This window comes from Ceratotherium simum, chromosome 22, assembly GCF_057802395.1.
Source record: "Ceratotherium simum simum isolate JZ-2026a chromosome 22, ASM5780239v1, whole genome shotgun sequence".
In the NCBI taxonomy this organism is placed as follows: Eukaryota; Metazoa; Chordata; class Mammalia; order Perissodactyla; family Rhinocerotidae; genus Ceratotherium; species Ceratotherium simum.
This window is the reverse complement of record NC_141921.1, coordinates 13,225,010-13,247,600: the sequence shown is the minus strand read 5'-3', so window position 1 is coordinate 13,247,600 and position 22,591 is coordinate 13,225,010. Positions and strand designations below refer to the sequence as shown.

The following is a 22,591-nucleotide window of genomic DNA, read 5'->3' as shown; positions in this document are numbered from 1 at the left end:
TCAAACTGTAGATATATAAAATGCATTTTTCTATATATATTAATGTATATTTCATATCCTAAAATTTAAAATGTAAACATTATGAATTAATATAATCAACAATTATGTTTATTGAACACCTAATAAATGCCAGAAAAAGTTAAAAAATGGTTCTTGTGGTTTAAAGGATCACAACCACCTGGGCAGATAATAATCAATCAGCAAACACTACAAGGCTTAATAGTGAAGACCTAAATTACACTATGAAATGCACTGGGAGTCCTGGGAAGATAACCGTGTTCTGATCTTCTGAGTTCAGTCAGGATAGAGACAAAACAAAACTTATGGCTGATGGACTTCTTACATAGGCTTAAGAAAGCCCAATAGCAAGGTCATTATCAGAGATCTAGTTTTTAAATAATATTGTTTATATTCTCCAACTGGTAGAAAAAAACTAAAAAACCCATAAAGATAGGCCATTGAAGATTTCTCAAACATGAGTTCAACAATAACAAGAGCAAATTTATCATTCTCTGTTGAAATTGTAGCCACCACTGAGTATTCAAACAGGTTTCAGGTCCTCCTTTTATGACTGACAAAATTGAAGCAATTATACTAGAACTCAGGTAATTTTTCCAAGAAAAAGGCAAGAAGGATGCGTAGCTAAGACATAATGAGGGAGAGAATGACAGGAAGTGAGATTTGAGACATAGACAGGAGCCAGATCATGTAAGGGCCTTGTAGGCTATGATGAAGACTGGACTTTATCTGAAGGGTGAACAGAAAGCCAATATAGGGTTGAGAACAGGGCAATAACATGATCAGACCTAAATTTTAGAAAAATATCTCAGGCCACAATGTACGGAATAGACTTTAGGGAAATAAAAATAGAAACAAGGAGATTAGAGTATTATAGTAGTTGAGCGTATATATATATCTGCACATACATTGATGGATTGGATGTGGGGTGTGAAAGAAAGAGAGGTACCAAGGATGACTGAAATTTTGTCCTGAGCCATGAGGTGAATGGTGGTTATCATTTACTAGATGGCAAACCCTGGGAGAGAAACAGATCGAGGAAATGAGGAAATCAAACAGTTTGGTTTAGACATGTTGAGTTTGAAATACATATTAGACATTCAAGTGAGGATAAACAGACAGTTATATATACAAGTCTGGAATTCATATAAATTTGAGAGACATCAGTACATAGACAGTATTTAAAGGCACGAGACTAGATAAGATCACCAAGAGAGAAATGTAGATAGAACAGTCACTTCAGAACTGAGTCTTGGGACATTCGTATTTAGAGGTTTGAAAGAGAAAGAGGATCCAACAGAAAACACTGAGAAGCAATTGCCAGTGAGGTAGGAAGAAACCAGGGTGCTCATCAATCCAGAAGCAAAAAAACAAAAAAGGAGAATGTGTATTAATCATGCCTTTTTATTTTCTGTATTTCTGATGCTTTGACATCTAGGGCCTTGCTGACTCTGGAGAGACTGCCCCTCTGAGGGCTAGCCAATTTTTAAAGACAGTAAAAGACTCACCTGCAAGTATGCCTTTCAAATACAACTAATCAATCCATCCTTTATTACTACTCCCCTACCCTAATCACTCCAGGGCCAGGTACCAGACAACTAGGAACTACCCCTATGCCCTCAGAGCCTGCTGAAATTATTCAAACTAGCTAATCCTATATCTACTTACTCTGCCTCATCCATTCCTTCCTGTAGAAACCACAATAAAGTTCTTGACCACGTTTTCCTCCCATTCCCTCCGCCTTCTGACCCTGGTGCTTCCCCATATGACACACCCTCAGCCACTGACCCACCCACCCACCCAAAAGGTGGTGTAGCGTAGTGTGGCAAGGTGTGTCCCCTCCTCTTGGGAACATTGTCTCCTGATGTGTTGGCCTCACCATACCTGAAAAATAATAAAACCTACATTATAAAACAGGGAGGCACTTCAAGAAGTAGAAAGTAATGTGTCAAATGATTCTGAGAGATTCAATAAGATGAGGACTGAGAATTGAGCCCTGGTTTCGGCAATGATGAGGACTTTGGTGACACTTACAAGAATGGTCTCAGTGGACTAATGGGGATGAAAATCACACAGCCTGATTGGAGTTGGTTCAATAGAGTGGGAGGCAAATAAAGACAACTCTCTAGTTTTCTATCAAGGAAGCAGAGAAATGAGGCAGTAGCTGGAGAAGCACATGGGGTCAAGGAAGGATTTGTTTATTTTTTAAGATGGGAGATATTACAGCAACTTCTTTGTTAATGGAAATCATTCAGTAGAGAGGAAAAACCTGAGGATGCTGTAGGGCAGGGATAATTACAAGAACAAGATCTCTGAATTAGTGAGAGGGGATAGGATCTGGTACACAGGTGGAGACAACAGGGGTAGAAACAGTTCATCCACAGTAAGAGGAGAAAACGAGTCTATGAGCAGCGATACAGGTAGACTGATAGATATGAGAACCAGACAGAAAAGCGGGCAAACAATATGAAGTGGTAATTCACAGAAGACAAAATACAACTGGCCAATAAACATGTAAAAAGTGCTCAACCTCACTTATAATATAGAAAATGCAAATAAAAATAAGATACTATGGGGGCCGGCCTGGTGGCGTACTGGTTAACTGCGCACACTCCACTTCGGCAGTCCAGGGTTCGCAGGTTCAGATCCCGGGCAGGCACCGATGCACCGCTTGTAAAGTCATGCTGGGGCAGCGTCCCATATAGAGTAGAAGAAGATGGGCACAGATGTTAGCCCAGGGCCAGTCTTCCTCGGCAAAAAGAGGAGGATTGGCATCAGAAGTTAGCTCAGGGCCGATCTTCCTCACAAAAACAAAAGATACTATTATTTATTATTATTATTTTTTTGTGAGGAAGATCGGCTCTGAGCTAACATCTATGCCCATCTTCCTCTATTTTGTATATGGGACGCCACTGCACATGGCTTGATGAGCAGTGCATTGGTCTGTGCCCGGAAGACGAACCTGAGAACCCTGAGCCGCCAAAGCAGAGCACGTGAACTTAACCACTACACCACCGGGCCATCCCCAAGATACTATTTTTTACCTATCAGATTGGCAAAAATTTTCGAAGTTTGATAATATATAGCATTGGCAATGGAGTAAAGAAACAAGTACTCTCTTCTGTTGTTGGTGGAGGCAACTGGTATTAACTATTAAAACCACAATTATGCTTAACCACTGACTCAGCAATTTCACTTCTCAACACATACTTACTGAAATACTCATACACACGCATAAGGAGGCATATATACAATGATGTTCATTGGAGCACTACTTGTAGTAGCAAGAATTTGGAAACAAATGTCCATCAACAAGAGAAAAGTTAAATACATTACAGCATACCCACAATATAGAATACTTTATGGAAAAATTTTTTAAATGAGGTCTATCTCTATACACTGATTAGTAAAGATCTCCTCCTACAAATATTATAAAGCGAAAAAGGACATTTTGGAAACGTATAGTAAGATACCAATTATATATTTTAAAACCTATATAAAATAAACATATATATATTTTTTTCCACATATATATGAAAGCAAGAATAGAAAAAGATCTAGAACACCACATACAATATTGATTACAATGAGTTCCACTGGAGCTTTCAAGAGGGATTACTGAGGAGGGAGTTACAGTCTGTAGTTAAGACAGACTTCAACTATTATTGCATTGGATGTTTTAACAATGACAATGTAGCCACTTATTACTTGAATAGTTAAAAGTAAGTATTTTAGGGCCGGCCCCGTGGCTTAGTGGTTAAGTGCGTGCGCTCCGATGCTGGCGGCCGGGGTTCGGATCCCGGGCTCGCACCGACGCACGGCCATGCTGAGGCCGCATCCCACATACAGAAACTAGAAGGATGTGCAACTATGACATACAACTATCTACTGGGGCTTTGGGGGGAAAAAAAAAAAAAAAAGTATTTTAATTAAATAAAAAGTAAAAAGCAAAAAAAAAAGTTAAAAACGAAACATATCAGGGCCAGCCCCGTGGCACAGCAGTTAAGTGCGCGCACTCCGCTGCGGCAGCCCGGGGTTCGCAGGTTAGGATCCTGGGCTCACACCGACGCACCGCTTGTCAAGCCATGCTGTGGTGGTGTCCCATATAAAGTAGAGGAAGATGGGCACGGATATTAGCCCCGGGCCAGTCTTCCTCAGTAAAAAAAGAGGAGGATTGGCATCGGATGTTAGCTCAGGGCTGATCTCCCTCACACACACACACACAAAACATATCTCAAAAAGTTAAACATAGTGTTACCACATGACCTAACAATTCCACTCCTAGGTATATATCCAAGAGAAATGAAAACCTATGTCCACACAAAAACTTGTACACGAATGTTCACAGCAGCTTCATTCACATCAGCCACAAAGTAGCAACAACCCAAATGTCCATCACCATTTGATGAACGGAAAAAAAATATGCTAGTAACCACACAATGGAATGTTATTAAGCCATAAAAAGAAATGAGGTACTGATATATGCTAAGACATAAATGAACCTTGAAAACATTGTGCTAAATGAAAGAAGCCAGACACAAAACACCATACATGAAATGTCCAGAATAGGCAAATCCAGAGAGACAGAAAGTAGATTAGTGGTTGCTATGGGTGGGAGTGGGGATGGGGAGTGACTGCTAATGGGGACAGTGTTTCTCTTTGCAGTGATGAAAATGTTCTGGAACTAGTGGTGATGGTTGCAAAACTTTGTAAATATACTAAAAACAACTGAACTGTATACTCTAAAGGATGAATTTTATGGTATATGAATTATATCTTAATTTAAAAAATAGTATTTAGAATATTAACCCATGGGCCGGCCCTGTGGCTTAACGGTTAAGTGCGCACACTCTGCTGCTGGGGGCCCGGGTTCGGATCCCGGGCGCGCACCGACACACCGCTTCTCTGGCCATGCTGAGGCCGCGTCCCACGTACAGCAACTGGAAGGATGTGCAGCTATGACATACAGCTATGTACTGGGGCTTTGGGGGAAAAATAAATAAATAAAATTATTTAGAATATTAACCCAGATATGTATATATCTAGGAGGAAATAAACCAAACTATTAACTGCAATTTTCTCTGGATGGTGTGACTATAGTATGAGTGATTTTTATTTTCTTTTTCATATGCTACAGTTTTAGCAAAACTTTCTACCACAAACCTGAATTACTTTGATAATAAAAAATTATTTTAAAATGATATATTAAGAAATATCTGGGGGCTGGCCCCATGGCATTGTGGTTAAAGTTCAGCGTGTTCCACTTTGGCAGCCCAGGTTCATGAGTTCAGATCCCAGGCACAGACCCATGCCACTCGTCAGCCACACTGTGGCGGCAACCCACATATAAAGTAGAGGAAAATTGGCACAGATGTTAGCTCAGTGCTAATCTTCCTCAAGCAAAAAAAAAAAAGAAATATCTTAAGATAGCAATGTTGATAGTATAGCTGACAAAGTCATAGCATTTTTGAAGGGCCCCCATAAGTACTTCTGTGGCATCAGGAAAGGGGATATGTATAGATGCAAATGTCACACAGCACACTGTAACCCTAGGTTAAACAGGAGAGTTCATGCAATGAAACCATACACAATTGCCAAAATGTACATAAGAAGAACTATTAGAGTTCTAGTCAAAGATTATAGAATTATGGTCTTGATGCTGACAGAAAGTTACTGCTTAAAACTTTAATTTCTTTGTGGGGATTTTCGGATGCACCATGACATTTATTGATTTAATGAACAGTTTTTGAATGACAATTATGTTCCCTCCAAAGGATAAATAAAAATCAAATATTCTTTATATCTCTCTCATTTTAAACTGACAGTATCATAGTCAGAAAATAATAAAATTTTTGATATACAATTTTTAGTGTTTTAGACTGACGCATAGAAATAAAGCAGAAAGATAAACTATAAGGGTTAGAGAGGATCTACCTAGGCTTGTTGCTATAAAGACAAGTTAACCAGAAGCAAATATTGATATGAACCGTGTTAGCATTTCTCTTTAGATCCTTCTCTGATAATTATTTCCCTCCAACATTCAAATCTCCTTTTATTTAATTCTATTCATTTATCATTTTACAATTCATAATAATAGTTTCAGAAAACATACTGATTTCAATCAAGAACTATACCGCAATGTCTAGCTAACTTGGTTTTATATATTTCACTCTCCAGATAACTTGGTTAATTAAAAATGATTCATAATGCAGCTTTCATAATTTTTAAATATTTTATCATAAATGCTGACCTAAATTTTGGTGCCATATTTTATAAACAAGTTTTTATTAAAACCAAACCTAAGTATTCTGTCTTGTGATAAATCACAGTATCCCTCTGGTCTGAAATATTTAATATCTTGTGTTTCCTTTTTCTTTCTTTCATTCACTTAATAAATATTTATTGGCTACAATTATATTTATGTATACCCCATAGTACCTAGTAATATACATGTATAAGGTATATAAGAATGCAGCCAACTTATAGCTAGAGACTAATAAGGGAAATAAGACATTTTCATTATTACCTCCAATAGCGTAGACCATCCCTCCCAGAACTGCTACTCCCAGTCCGCATCGAGCCTGATGAAGTGAAGACACAGTGGTCCAGTATTGGCTAAAGGTGTCAAAACGTTCTACACAGCTGAGGGCTCTGCTATCACTCCAACGACCCCCCTGCAACCGAGTATATCCACCTGAACAAAGGAATGAAAGGAGGTACACAGCAAATCCCTTACTGCTAAATGTGAAAATGGCACTAACGAGGGAAATCTTGCCCTCCACATCTATACATTCAGTATAACTATTTCATAGCAAGAAATAAGTGCTTTAGGGCCTGCCGTATATACATATATCATTTTTAAATGTGCCAAGTCCTGAAAGATTATGGCTTAAATGCAATAAGGTTAACCACAGTGCTCTACCACCTGGTCTTCGTTATAAAAGAATGTTAAATAAAAGATAAATCTAGGAGCTGGTTATCCGTCTAGTTAGGAAGTTTCATTACGACTTCTATTAGTATCTTTTTCAACTCAAAATAGTGAGTTGAGGGGCCAGCCCCATGCCTTAGTGGTTAGGTGTGCGCGCTCCGCTGCTGGTGGCGCGCATCGGCGCACCGCTTGTCCTGCCGTGCTGAGGCGGCGTCCCACATACAGCAACTAGAGGGATGTACAACTATGACATACAACTATCTACTGGGGCTTTGGGGAGAAAAAGGGGGAAAAAAAAAGTGAGTTGAAATCCTTGTCTGACTGCACATCTCATCAGTAAAAAAATTTTAGCGTGCACTCGGAAATCACATATTTATATATTATAGCATATATAAAATTACAAATTATACATAAAGTATATATAAATTATACTACATATATAAATCTGAACAATCTATCTATATATATCAAATATTGATAAAGTTTAATGCTTTTTAAAATAAAGATGAAAAGAGGTTTTAATATGTTCATCTGATACTCCTATGGATTATCCTGCACAACCACATTTTGGAGACCGCTGGTTCCTATCATCCCTAATGACCATTTAAGACACTGTGAATAGTTCAAAATTTCGAGATTCATTTTCCTTATTTTTCATTAGAATTCAAATTTTTAACTTTTAAAGTAGCATTTCTTTAATCAGTTTTTGACAATAATAACTTAATAATAATTTATTCTTAGATGTGCCCCCTGTATTATATAAAGTCTATAAATCTGTAGCCTGTATGAAAATTAAATATGACTATTTGACACCTCTGCATATTCTGACATGTATAGTAGTAACAACAAAATATTAAAAGGTTTTGATCCTGAAAATAAAGATAATTTGTACTACCTTTTTAAAGGTTCTTACCTACTGCATACAGGTACTTTCTTGCTTTCTTCCTAGGTCGAACCTTAGATGTCTGCAGAAAACTACAAAACTTGTTCTCTTTGGGAGATTTGCACACCTCACAGTACTCTTTCAAAAGTGTTTGCAATGCAACACGAAGATTAAAATCGGATACTCCTAAAGCAATGTTTAAAAAGATAATATTTTAAACAACTTTTAAATAACATTGAAAAGACATTTTTCCATCAAGATAAACCACATGTAACAATCAAAAACTAAAAATTCATCATCAAACAATGATGTTTGTTTCCTACAATACCAAATCCTATTTTTCTCATTGTTACTAAAGAATATACTTTCCTTAAATCAAAGATTGTTTTTAAAATTATGCTTCATAATATCCAGTTTGAAAACACACGTAAGAGGATTTTTAAATAAAGATGGCAAAGTGAGATAGGATCACAATTATGTAACAAAATGAAAAAATAAAATAGCCCAAAATTCTATACTTATAACCTAATAACAAAAAGGACATAAAATTATGTCATAAACTTTATAAATGATAATCAAAGCAAAAAACAGAAAATTTTGGTGGGATGAGGTCTATCTCCTAACAAGACTTTGAGCATGATTGGGTAGATTATCCCTACTCAAGGGTGCTTAGCTGAGGAGGTGAATGGAGGATGGAAGTCAATCTGTCCCAGTTGGCAAGCTGTGCCCCCACACCCCAAAGGGCGCTATTTTGTAATTTGCATAAAGGCACCATATAGTCTAGCAAAGGCTTGTCGCAAAGGCTTGTCTCCAAGCCTTGTCCCTACATCCCAGAAGCAATATTGAGGAAAAAAGGTCAACGAACAAAATCTTGAGAATTTTCCCTAATAATTCATAATTTGGAGAGAGGTAGAATGAGCAGGTAAGAAGCAGAACTGAGAAGTCAAAGAACAAAACCATTAAAAGAAAAATCCTTTATAGGACTATCAGTAAAGTTAGAGAGGATCACCAGGGTTTGCCACCTAACAGCACAGTACTAGCCAAAGTCCTCACTTTGGATGAGATACATCCTTGGCTGGGTTAAGTAGGCCCTGATACAAGATCAATAAGAGGATCTTAGAAGACAGAGATCAGAGCCCACATCCCCAAGCAAAGACCTCAACCTTAGCAGATCTCTATTCTTCCACCATCCTCATGCCTCAGGCTAGAAAGAAGTGGTGAGAACATAATACATAGCCCTCGAATTTTAGATGGGAGAAACAAACTAGTTACACTAAGGTAGATAGGGTGTCAAGGAGAATTAGCTCTTACATTATCAGAAAAAACAGGTTTAAAAGGAGTGGCCCATGTTAAGCACGAGCAATGTATCAAGAAACAACAATACAACTATTAAAATACATCCCAGGAAAAAGAAGAGAAAGAGATTGAAGAATTCAGTCTGGAAGAAAACATTAGCCACAAACAGAAACAGACTCCCCATGAATGCTTCATAGGATAGAATTACTTAAGGACATAGATCCTATTAAAAAAAGAGCTCAGACAGAATGAAATGCATTGCTAAGAAAACAAAGTGAGAACTGAAATGACAGTGTTGCAGACTTAATAAACTAGAAACAAGAAACACAATAGATATGACTAAAAATCAAATTAGCGATTTGGAGTAAAGACTTGAAAAAACAATTGTGAATACAGAGCGAAAGACAAAAAACATTTCAACATTAGCAGATGGTAAATATGAAAGACAAAGAAGTTCTAATAAAAGGATGAAGACTACTAAACGAAACATTAAAAGTATTCAGAAATTTCATACAGGAAAATTTACCCAAAATGAAAGAAAAACTGAACCTTTAAAAGGAAAGGGTACATGGTATAGTCTAAATGAAAAATGACAAACTTTAACACAAATCAAGAATAATGAGGGCCGGCCCCGTGGCTTGGTGGTTAAGTGAGCGCACTCCGATGCTGGTGGCCCGGGTTCGGATCCCGGGCGCGCACCAAGGCACCACTTCTCCGTCCATCCTGAGGCCGAGTCCCACATACAGCAACTAGAAGAATGTGCAGCTATGACATACAACTATCTACTGGGGCTTTGAGGGGAAAAATAAATAAATAAAATCTTTAAAAAAAAAAAAAAAAAAGAATAATGAGAGAATTCTTTAGGCATCCAAGCAGAAAAAGCAAGTCATTAAAAAAAACAAAAAAACCCCCATGCCTTACAAAGTTTGAGGGGCGGGGGCATGGAGGAGTACTGTCATAACTTAAGAATATTATGCCACCCGGGGCAGGCCCCATGGCGTAGCAGTTAAGTGCATGCGCTCCACTGCTGGCGGCCCAGGTTCGGATCCCGGGGTGCACACCGATGTACCACTTGTCAGGCCATGCTGTGGCGGCGTCCCATATAAAGTGGAGGAAGATGGGCACGGATGTTAGCCCAGGGTCAGTCTTCCTCAGCAAAAAGAGGAGGATTGGCATGAATGTTAGCTCAGGGCTGATCTTCCTCACAAAAAAATAAATAAATAAAAGTAAGAATATTATGCCACCCAAATTGCTGTTAAATTAATTTAAAAAGCAACAGGCAGAAATTCTCAAATATGAAAAAAATTCAGGAAATACAGTAATCATGAGCTTTTCCTGAGAAAAGTTACTTCGTGATGAAATCCAGCCAACCAAATGAAGAATCAGAAAAGAAAATTGAGGAATAAAAAGACTACGTTTGAAAACCAGGTAGAGAGCATCAAATCCACTTAAATACAGAACAAAAGCACAGAGCTAGGGGAATAATTATTGAAAAAAATCTATATAGGGGCTAGCCTGGCGGCGTAGTGATTAAGTGGGCACTCTGCTTTGGCGGCTGGGGGTTCGTGGGTTCAGAGCCCGAGTGCAGACCTATGCACTGCTTATCAAGCCATGCTGTGGCAGGCGTCCCACATATAAAGTAGAGGAAGATGAGCAAGGATGTTAGCCCAGGGCCAATCTTCCTCAGCAAAAAGAGGATTGGCAACGGATGTTAGCTCAGGGCTAGTCTTCCTCACCAAAAAAAAATATATATATAAAAGCTATAAACCTTCAGGGGGGTAGGAAGAAAAATAACAATGCTAATTACCTCATTTTTCTTAGCAGAGTCTCTAGTGTTTAAAATTGAAACACAAAGTGAAACTATGATTTTGTCTTTTAATTATTTTCCTCTTTTGTCCTTAACTCTATAAGAACCTTTTAGAATGAATATTTCGTGGGGTAAAGAAACATTTATCTGAAATTAGTTATTATTTCAGTTTCTTCTTTTTTTTTTTTTTTTTTTTTTTTTTAAAGATTTTATTTATTCAGTTTTTTTCCCCCAAAGCCCCAGTAGATAGTTGTATGTCATAGGTTCACATCCTTCTAGTTGCTGTACGTGGGACTCGGCCTCACGTTGGACGGAGAAGCGGTGCCTCGGGGCGCTCCCGGGATCCGAACCCGGGCCGCCAGCATCAGAGCGCGTGCACTTAACCGCTAAGCCACGGAGCCGGCCCCTCAGTTTCTTCTTTGTTAACTTTTAGTGAGATTTAACCACATTTTTTGTATTATAAATAGTACGTATTGAATGATTCTTATTCTTATCAATTTTTTTCCTATCTATCCAACCATCCATCCATCCATCATCTATCCTCCTATATAGAGATATCCAGAATGATATTTACTGAATGTTAATTATAACTGGTTATTTCTGGGTGGCAGACTTTGGGTGATTTGTTGTTTTTTCATACTTTATTACCTAAACATTTTATAAGAGCATGTACCATTAAAAAAAAGTAAAGTCACTCTCTAAAATGCAAGAAATAAATATGTTAGCATATAGCTAATAATATTAAATTGCCTGAATTATTCCAGTGGTAAATAAAAAATATATACACCAGGGGGAAAAATTACACATTTCACATAATATAACTTAACCATTTCAATTAAGTCTTTTGCTTCCTCTCTGAATTTTGTGGTAGATTTTCATTTTTCTGCATAAATTGCCCATCTTTTCCCCAATATGATGAAAGAGAAAAAGTTCCTAAGTTGAAAAATATTAAAGCTGCCTTTTAAAAAAATCCTGCATTTACTTCTCTCTTGACTCCTTGCAGTTTTTACTCCAGTGAAATATCTTTAGGTGATAACTATTGGGCATGCTTATAAAAAGCTGCAGGAAAACACACCCCAATTCTAGGGAACCTTCCCTTGCTCCTAGCAGAGGAACTTTCCTTTGGCACTCTGTGTCTGTGGCACTTGGGAAAAACCTACTCAACCATGAAAGCCTTTGTCCCTAAATTCCCACATGATTCATGCAAAAATGTGTCTGGATAATTTCTCTCTTATTTTAGCATTTAAATACAGTCAGACGTCATTATTTGTGGATTGCTTATTTGTGAACATATCCACTCACTAACATGTATTTGTAACCCAAATCAATGCTCATGACGCTTTCCTGGTCATTCATGGACATGCCACAGAGTGGCAAAAAATCTGAATTACTTGACATGCAAATTTCCAGGTGAGGCCCAACAAGGTGACGCTCTGCCTTCTTGTTTCAGGTCTCATACTGTAAACAAGTGTCCTTTTCACAGTCTACTTAGTGCCATATTTTTCACATTTTTGTACTTTTTGTTGGTGATTTTGCTGTTTAAAATGGCCCCCAAGCATACTGCTGAAGTCCTATCTAGTGTTGTCCTATCTAGTGTTCCTAAGTGCAAGAAGGCTGTGATGTGCCTCATAGAGAAAATACATGTGTCAGACAGGCTTCATTCAGGCATGAACATAATGTGGTTGGCCATGAGTTCAATGTTAATGAATCAACAATATATATCAAATAAGGAACTTTTGACAGAAACACACATAAAATAAGGTTATGTATTGATCAGTTGACAAAAATGTTGTGGCCAGAGGCTTATAAGAACTTACCACGTATTTCCTCTAGGAACAATGGCTCAATGTTTGCCAATTCAGTGTTCGTGGCAACTTGACAGAACAAAACTACCACGAATAACAACAATTGACTGTATATGCATTAATACAAGATATCACTCAGAAAAACCTACGAAAGTCTGTTAACATGCTTAAACAGAGTGGAGAAAAACTAAAAATCCACATTAAAAAGAATTCCTTCAGGGGCCGGCCCGGTGGCACAAGCGGTTGGGTGCGCGCGCTCTGCTGCGGCGGCCCGGGGTTCGCTGGTTCGGGTCCCGGGCGCGCACCGGCGCACTGCTTGGCAAGCCATGCTGTGGCGGCGTCCCATATAAAGTGGAGGAAGATGGGCACAGACATTAGCCCAGGGCCGTCTTCCTCAGCAAAAAAAAAGAGGAGGATTGGCAGATGTTAGCACAGGGCTGATCTCCTCACAAAAAAAAAAAAAAAAAAAAAGAATTCCTTCACAGAATTACACCTTTTAATACTAACAGTGTATTTCATTCATAAGATCACCAGCAATTCAGTCATATCCTAAAGTTTCAGTACATGACAAGAGCAAAAGCTTCAAACCGTGAAACCAGGTCTCAAGTAGTTTTTAGAAATAAATTTAAATATTATCAGTTTTCTAACATAAAAATAAAAACTATTTTATACTGTGGTGAAAAGTATTTTCAAAGTTTAGAACCTAAAGATGATTCAAAGACTACTTAGAAGCTATGATACTATATCAATATAAAAATCATTTTATATTGAGAGGACCTAGTATTTATTGAGTTTTTGTTTTGTTTTTAGCATATTCATTTTCCTCAAACGTTAGGTTTTGCTGAACTTTTCAGAGTGGCAAGAGGAAATCTTACACTGAAATAATTAGTACTGCCAAAAACAGCAGTGGTATTTTAGCTCTTTCAGTATTTTTATCTATTAATCTCCCTTAGTATTTAATCTCTAGAAAAGTACATAAGGATTTGATTAAAATAATGGGTAGAAATACTGAAATACTACTGCCTACCCACAAAACACAAAAGTTGTATCTTGCACATAGTAATCATTCAATAAATGTCTACTATTGAACTGAAAAATGAAAACACTCTATCGCCTTTCAAACAGAGAAAAAGCCACTGGATAATTAACTGACGAATTTGATATGCCACAGAACAATTACCTTCTATATACTTTAAAAGCCTTTGAGGAGGTAATAAAGGGAATCTAATTGGGTCTAGCACTTCCACCACGTGTTTTCTTCTCTTTCCTAGATCTTTCAGAATCCACTGCATTGCAGCTAAGAAGACCTGGTATTCATCCTCAATGCTAAGCTCTTCACTTCGCAAGATTTTGACTAGCTGATCTTTTGTAAGTGCCAGGAACTCTTCCCCACTATGAACCTCTAAGAAGTGGACATGAATGTAGTTTTCCGTGAATTCCAGAAGATCATGGCAGGCAATTTGCTCAGAGAACTGAAAGATCCCAATGCAGTTCAGTGGATCAATTTGTCCTTTCAGAAATTCACAGCAAAGATTGACAACTTCAGTCAACTGTAGCATGTCTGCAGCAACAATCAACTCCTGGACATTATTCACACCTATGTTTACTATACCTAGGGAAGTAGAAGACAAAACAGCCAATAAAATAAAAACAAACATTTGAATTCTATTCAAAAAGCATTATACTTGATTACACTGATAAACTTAGTGTTTGGAGCATAGATAACTGCTAAGTAAAAAGGCAACAAAGGATTTGTAGAAAGAGCACAAGACTTTGATGATGATACTTAACATTAAGGGAACACTTGCAATGAACCAGATACAGCATTAATTGTTTTATGCACTCATTTAACCCTCACTACAACCCCATAAAGTAGGTATTTTTTTTTCCTATTTTTGTATTAAGAAAACAGAATAAAAGTTTAAGTAACTTGTCCCCAAGTCACATGGTTAAGTGAGTCGCAGGGTAGGGACTGACATCCAAGTCCATGCTTTTAACATAAGGCTACATGCATCTAACAAACATTTACTGAGGCACTGGGGAGAGTAAGACAAGGTCCCTATCTTCAATTAAGATAAAGTGCCATACAAATGTTAATTGTTTTTTGGAGGGGTGAGGAAGATTGGCCCTGAGCTGACATCTGTTGCCAATCTCCCTCTTTTTGCTTGAGGAAGATTGTCCCTGAGCTAACATCTGTGCCAATCTTCCTCTATTTTGTATGTGGGATGCCGCCACAGCATGGCTTGATGAGTGTTGTGTAGGTCTGCGCCCGGAATCCAAACCTGTGAACCCCAGACCATCAAAGCAGAGCACACCAGACTTAACCACTATGCCACTGAGCTGGCCCCCTGAATGTTAATTCTTAATGTTATGTATAACCAAGAGTCTATAACCTATGAAAAGTTATTAAATACTTAACATTTAAGTAACTATATATATTCTGCTCTCTTTCCAGAGGGCTTCACTTACATTTATTTACATAATGACTTTGGGAGGACATCAAATAGTCAATTACATTTAAGAGGGGAAAAAAACACTGTAATTCTCCCACCTAATAAGGATAAACTCTCCAACTCTCCATTTAATCTTATACTTTCCCTCTACCCCTGTTATGACATTCACTCCACTTAAGTTTGCCTTAAGTTTGTATTCCCAATTAGATTTATAAAATCTTTTGGGGCAAAGCTTGCCCCTTCCGTATTCCCAATGTCCAGTACACAGTAAGTGCTCAAAAATATTTCTTTAAATGAATAAATGGTCAAAGAGATTATAGTGAGAGGAAGAATATGGTTCGCTGAACGCAAATGGGGTTTTCCAAAAGTGTAAGAAACGGAATCCACCATGGGAGTAGATGGTAGCAGCTGCAGAGGAAACTGAGATAAGACAACTTGAATAAAATGAGAATTCACTACAAATTTGGAAAAGATAAGATCATAGGTAGTGATGTAACGGGCTGAATGACTGCTATCGGATAAAGCCAAGAGTTACTTAAGAGTAATAAAAAGAATGCCCTATAACTTAATAAGACTTTGTAGACACAAAAAGCACTTTTACATTTATTAAAATTTATCTCATTTAACCTTCACAAGAATTATAAAGTGCTACTATTCCCACTTTATGAATAAGGAAAATGAGGCTCTCATAAGCTCATTTCTGTTTCGTAAGTACCTAATGTGCATTACCTATAAAGCTCTCTGAAGGCAGAGGCCATGCCTGTCTTGTTTACTATCATATCCCCAGTGCCTAGCTCAAAAAAAGTATTCAACAAATATCTGTTGAAAGAATGAATGAATAATTGACTAAAGTTAAATGAAATGCCTTGTATCACAAGCTAATTATGTGATCAGAGCTAGATCACAAACCCAAGTCATTTGATTCCAAGTAAAGTGCATAATAAACTAAGGTGAGAAATACCCATTAAGACCTATTAGAATTGTGAATGGGTAATAAAGAATGTATAGACAAGTCCAAAGGAGAGATCAATAAAATAGGTTTTGCTGCCCCCACATCCCAAAAAAGGAAATGCTATTACAATGAAAATCAAAGAACATGTTTTTAAAGAAATAATTGTATCAAAGACTATAAAGTTCCCTGTCCAATAAATACCCAATATTCATTTTCTTTTCATCCTACTAACAGAACCTTGATTTTGTTGTGGGTGGCAACTGTGCCCTACTGAAAATTACACTTCTCAGCCTCCTGTGCAGATAGGGGTAAACTGTTGAATGAGTTTGGCCAACAGGATATACATGCAGCAGTTGTTCATTAGGGCTACCAGAAAAGCTTAAAAAGAGGACAGTCTCAGCTGGCAGGCCCTTTCGCCTTTCCCACTTCCTCCTTCCACTGGCTGGAGTCCAGTGATCATGAGATTAGAAGCTACAAACTGTAAATGGTGGAGCAAAATGTTGGAAGAAGAATGGGACACTAACGACATCATGAGGCCACAACACCAGCCTTAGAATGCCTACTATGGATTCATTTTTGCAGAAAAACAAATAAACTGCTATCGTGTTAAGCCATTTTATATCTTTTACTAGCAGCCAAACACTGTTCTTAACTGTTACCCCAATTTTAGTCTTAAATGTTAATAGTACTCCACAATGTTATTTCCCTCCAGATATGCTCAGTGGCTTTATTTCTCCGGGTTTTACCACTTTTTATTTCTTTGATGGAAGTGCTAATCGTTAGCAATATGGTGACACCATAAACATTCTCTTTCACTAAAAATCTCTTGTCACTAGTGTCAGACAACAGAGGCAGAACAGACAACTTGTGGCATTTCTTCTTTTTTTATGTAGTTCAACACTAATTCCATTGGATTAATCTGTGTTAATTTACACTTTGCAAATAAGAGAAGCAGGCGCATTTATGAAGTAGTATGATCAGCTCACACAAGTCATTTAGCAAAGTGAGGTCAAGAACCCCTCAATGTTAATTTGTACATTAGCCAATAGGCAGAGTTGCACTGATTTCAGTAGATAAAAGATAATCATTTCTGGGGCCCTCCTGGAGGCGTAGCAGTTAAGTTCCCACTGGGTTCGCACCGGTTTGGATCCTGGACACGGACCTACACACTGCTCATCAAGCCATGCTGAGGCGGCGTCCCGTATAGAAGAACTACAACTCTACAACTATGCTACACAACTACGTACTGGGGCTTTGGGGAGAAAAAGGAAAAAAGAGAAAGACTGGCAACAGATGTTAGTGCTGGGCCAATCTTCCTCAGGAAAAAAAAAAGATAAGCATTTTTACAATCCCCAAATTAAGAGTTATCATTTTCTGAAATTTTCAAAAAAGGAATATGAAACAACACAGAGAAAAGAAATCACCTTTTGTCACTTTCCAGGTTCAAATACCATGAATTAAACAATACTTTATCAGGCCACATAATTATCTCCCACCAAGCAGTCCCTTAAGGAGAGCATGGTGTATTCTCAAAACTAGACCAAACAGAGTCTTTGTTTTCAAACATCTTTTGTTTTTTTGGGTGAGGAAGATTAGCATGGAGCTAACATCTGTTGCCAATCCTCCTCTTTTTTTGATGAGGAAGACTGGCCCTGGGCTAACATCCATGCCCATTTTCTTCTACTTTCTTTTTTTTTTTTTGTGAGGAAGATCAGCCCTGAGCTAACACCCATGCTAATCCTCCTCTTTTTGCTGAGGAAGACCGGCTCTGAGCTAACATCTATTGCCAATCCTCCTCCTTTTTTTTCCCCAAAGTCCCCCAGTAGATAGTTGTATGTCATAGTTGCACATCCTTCTAGTTGCTGTATGTGGGACGCGGCCTCAGCATGGCTGGAGAAGCGGTCTGTCAGTGCACGCCCGGGATCCAAACCCGGGCCGCCAGTAGCGGAGCGCACACACTTAACCACTAAGCCACGGGGCCGGCCCTCCTCTACTTTCTATGGGACGCCACCACAGTATGGCTTGACAAGCGATGCATCGGTCCACGCCTGGGATCTGAACCTGTGAACCCCAGGCTGTGGGAAGTGGAGCACACAAACTTAACCACTATGCCACCAGGCTGGCCCCTCAAACATTATTTTCTGATTATAAGAGTAATATATATTCACTGTGGAAAAAACTTTAAGGCAGAAAAGTATAAAAATTAAAATTAAAATCACACATTTCCCCATCGCAGACATAGCGTTGTGTTAACACTTTAGCGTATTTCTTTCAAATCCTTTTTCCATGTATATTTATGTTGCATATATAAGACTTATACTTTATAATAGTGTTTGTGTGCATTTTCTAATGTCATTAAAACTCTTCAAAACATTTTAAAAATAAAAGTTTTGATTAAAATAATACATGAATATAAATATTTTTGAGGAAAAACAGAGAAAAAGGGAAAAATAAGAATCTTCCATATCCATCATCTAGAGATTAACACCATCAACATTTCGGTCTCTTTCCTGCGCACAAATACACACAATGATTTTTTTTTTTTTTTACAAAATTGGGGTTGTAACTATAGCCAGATTTTTTTAATTTAATATATGGTAAACATTCTTCCATGATAGTGTGCATGTGTGAATATATCTATATACATATAAATCATTTATGAGATCTAAAAAAATTCTATTATATATGCATGTACCATAATTTCTTTAACCATATAACCTACTGATGGACAATCAGATTGTATTCAATTATACACTATTATAAATAATGTTACAACAAACATCCTGGTACATAAATATTTACCTGCATCACTAATTAATTCCTTAGGATTCCTAGAAAAGGAATACTTGGTCAAAAGATATTAGCTTTCCAAAGGCTCATAATAACATATTGCCAAATTACTTTCCACATAAGTTAGATCAATTTATAGTCCCATAGTAGTGCATAAGTGATGCACTTTCTTCACTCAAAGCAACAGGCTCACTTAACTTACCTGTGTAAATGAAATCTAGAAGTATTTGAAAGATTCCAGCTTCAATTCCTAAAATCTGTACAACATCTTTTGAGGACTCCTTCATTCCTCCAGTGAACAAAGCTGCAAAGTAAGGGCTACTGGCAGCCAAAACCAGCCGATGAACTTTAAAAGTTTCCTTCCCGACTTGCAGCTGCACATCACAGAAATGCTGTCCGTTCCTCAGTTTATTAATCTGGGCCAAGATGAGTTGGGCATGTTTATCTGATGAAAAAGGACTTTCACCAGCCTTGGGACAGCCCTCATTAGCCATGATGATGATAGATTAATTAAAAGGACTGTTGCCCATAATCTGGTCCCACCCTGAAAAACAAAGTAGAAAGAGACCAAGCAACATAGTATTGTGTTTAACATGTCTCCTATTCATACACATAAGGGAAACATTCCCTATCCTCAAGGAGCTTACAATCTACTTAGGGACATAAGCACACAGGAAACAAAGACTAAACTGTGTGGAACTATTCCAAATAGGGTTTTTCAGAGAAGGAAATAAGTAATGGGGGCTAAAACAATTGGAAGATGCTTCACAGCAGAAATAGGACCTGAACTGGATAATGAAAGATAAATAGTATTAAGGTATGAGGAGAGGTCATAAGCCCTTCTGGGTGGAGTAAAGAAAATAAGGAAGGCCAGCCCCAGTGGCCCAGTGGTTAAGCTCCACATGCTCTGCTTCAGCAGCCTAGGTTCAGTTCCCAGGCACTGACCTACACCACTCACCTGTCAGTGGCTATGCAGTGGTGGCGGCTCACATACAAAAAGAGGAAGATTGGCAGCGGATGTTAGCTCAGGGAGAATCTTCCTCAGCAAAAAAATAAAAAATAAGGAAAAGCACAATGGCAAAAAGAAACTTTTGTACACTGCAGTAAGGAGGCACACACTGCAGCCAGAATGAACTTCCAAAAAGCAACTGTGATCAGGCCAACTGCCTGCTTAAAATCCTTCAATTTGTACACTTCCCTTAGCACACAAAGCCCTTCAAATCTCACCCCTGTCTACCTATCCAGTCCTATCTCCGATACTCCTCTTTGAACTTAGTAGTCAAAAAAAACTTGTAGTTCTCTAAAAGTGTCTCTTTCATGGCACCCTTCCCCACCTTCTCCTTCTGCATCTTTGTTATAGTTCAAGACTCTGTTCAAATATAATTTCCTCCTGGAACCCTGCCTGGTTCCTCTCACCTCTGGGTTTGGTGCTCACCCTAGGCTTACCTATTCTACAGCCTATATCACACTCGACCTTGTCAGGCACTCTACCACCCTACTCCGTACACACACACACACACACACACACACACACACACAGAAAGCTCCCTGAAAGACAGTCCCTTAAGGGCAAGGCCTATCTTCCATAGCTGTAGCACCAGTATCTGACATACATTAGATTTTCAAATGTTTGTGAAATGAATGAGTACAATGAGAAATAACAATAATAGCTTAGATTGTTTTTGTTTGTTTAAGTCTGATAGCTTTGCCACACATTATGCCAACTGTAATTCTCACAATAATTAAGAGGCTGGAAGAAAAAATATTGTTATTCGAAATAAGAGTTTCGAATAACAATAAGCTCAGAGTTTCCCAAGGACACAGTGTTAGTACAATGACACACTCGGTATTTGAATCCAGGTCTTACTCTAAATCCTGGGCTTTTCCCATCGTATCACATACATAGGAATTACTAGGCCAGGTTATAGAGAAAGGGCTTTGAAACCCAAGCACAGAAATTTGGTCCTGAGCCTTTCTAGGTTCATCAAAAGTAAACATGACAAAAGCTATGTTTCAGAACTGTTATTTGAGCCGTCTGGGGGTGAGCTAAGAGGTAACAAAGTCCTAGAAAACAGCCATACAGCTTCAACAATGAGAATCAAAGGGATAAATCCAAGTTACTTTTTGAATCAAGAAACCATGAGATTCGGTAATATAAGAGATACGGAGATGAAGCACAGGGGAAATCTAAGATGACTAAGGTTTTGTAATTTAGGCATCAAGGAGAATTGGTAATAAGACTGACAAATGGTGTGGGCTGATGTTAGAAAAAAGTGGTTAAGTTTATAGCAGTCAAACTTATCAAAGGAAAAATAAGGTGATTATCATGATTATCTAGGAATTAACTTATTGAGAAATCTGATTGAGAGGTTCCAAGGTAGCTGCTAAAATTTCACATCAGTATCTACAGAATGTCACCATATTACATTTAACTGGCATATAAAAGCAAACGGTGTATTTGTCTCTATATAGAAATCTGACCTGCAGATATTATTAAACATGACATGGCTGTCAGGCTTTTTTGTTTTAGATTTCTTCCCGTCAACAGATTTCGGACCCCAGTGGTTTAATTACAAAGGATCTCCGCTGCCCCCAACTTCAAGGCATCAAGCACAGCCACTGAGCTAAAATGCTGCCTCCTGCTACAAAAAAAGAAAGAGTTCACTGAATATCCACTGTAGCAGACAGCACGCTTCTTAGTAACTGCTGATACTATCCCACTGCTAGCGGCGTACTTCATTCCAAAAGGCGCACACGGTGTGACCGAATAATTCCGGGACATTGCATAGGAATGTAAAGCACGTTGCCTCAAGAAACCCAAACCTGACAGGCAGATTATCAGGAAACGGTGGAGACGCCCAAAGAAGTAAAGAGAACCTGCTTAGTGGCCTTGAATTCACTGCCCAGAGCATCTGGTAAACTGCTTCCGCAAAGGGTGTCAGAAAGAACTCCAGGACCAGCGAGCGTCAAAAAATGAGGCTCTTTGTGCTTGAGTTAGGGGTTGGACCCGGAGAGCCACCGTAAACTGCTGCGACATTAAAGGCGGATCAACATTCTGGCGCTATCTAAACGGCAGAGAAGGCATCTCAGACAAGTCTGGGGCCAGCAGACGGGCCGGAGGCTCGGCCTTCAGATTCCCCGGTGGGGGGGGGAGAGGACAGGCAGGAGCGGTCCAGAAGATCTCGGGGAGGGCGAAAACACTTCCACTGTCAGAGGCACGCCTGAGCGGCGGGAGTGAGCCGGTTCCAGAGGCTCCTCTCACTCTCCTCTGCAGGGTCCCGAGAGCCGGAGAGAGCCGAAGAGCAAATGCCCACCCCCGTCACAGACGCACCCAGGACGCAGGCCCTTCTTACCCGCCGCTTCCCCTTCCCGCCGGGGCCGACTCCGGTTCTGCGCGCGCAGTCGCGACCAGCAGGGGCGCGGAGAGGGCGGGGGTGACGCGGCAGTGCAGTCTGCCGAGGGCCGGCGGCGAGGCGGGGCCTGGTGAACCGCGCCTCGGCGCTCCGCCGGCTTCCGCCGCGCCGCGCGTGCGCAGTGTTCTTCCGCTCGCCGGTGGCAGCGGCTCCTAGCGTCAGGCTGCTGTGGCCCGGCGCTTGTGCTTGATTCTCCGCAGGGTACAGCCCAGCTGCAAACCTAAACTCCTGCCTCGTGGGCTGGCC

The 22,591-nt window shown here is 39.1% G+C and overlaps 1 protein-coding gene across 6 annotated transcripts in view; it reads right to left on the bottom strand.

Moving 5' to 3' along the window:
* The window catches only part of IPP (intracisternal A particle-promoted polypeptide), a 44,885-nt gene extending 22,511 nt beyond the window's left edge, over window positions 1-22,374 (bottom strand). For 2 of the 6 annotated variants that reach the window (XM_087446035.1, XM_087446036.1), the window contains exons 1-4: window positions 19,135-22,276; window positions 13,918-14,349; window positions 7,860-8,015; window positions 6,545-6,712 (exon numbers count right to left, since the gene is read on the bottom strand). In XM_087446035.1, coding sequence (XP_087302161.1) covers window positions 6,545-6,712; window positions 7,860-8,015; window positions 13,918-14,349; window positions 19,135-19,426 — 1,048 coding nt within the window. In that variant the 5' untranslated portion in view covers window positions 19,427-22,276. The other 4 variants (XM_004442029.3, XM_087446032.1, XM_087446033.1 and 1 more) reach the window with 4 other exon arrangements.
* Between the last annotated feature and the right edge of the window lie 217 nt (window positions 22,375-22,591).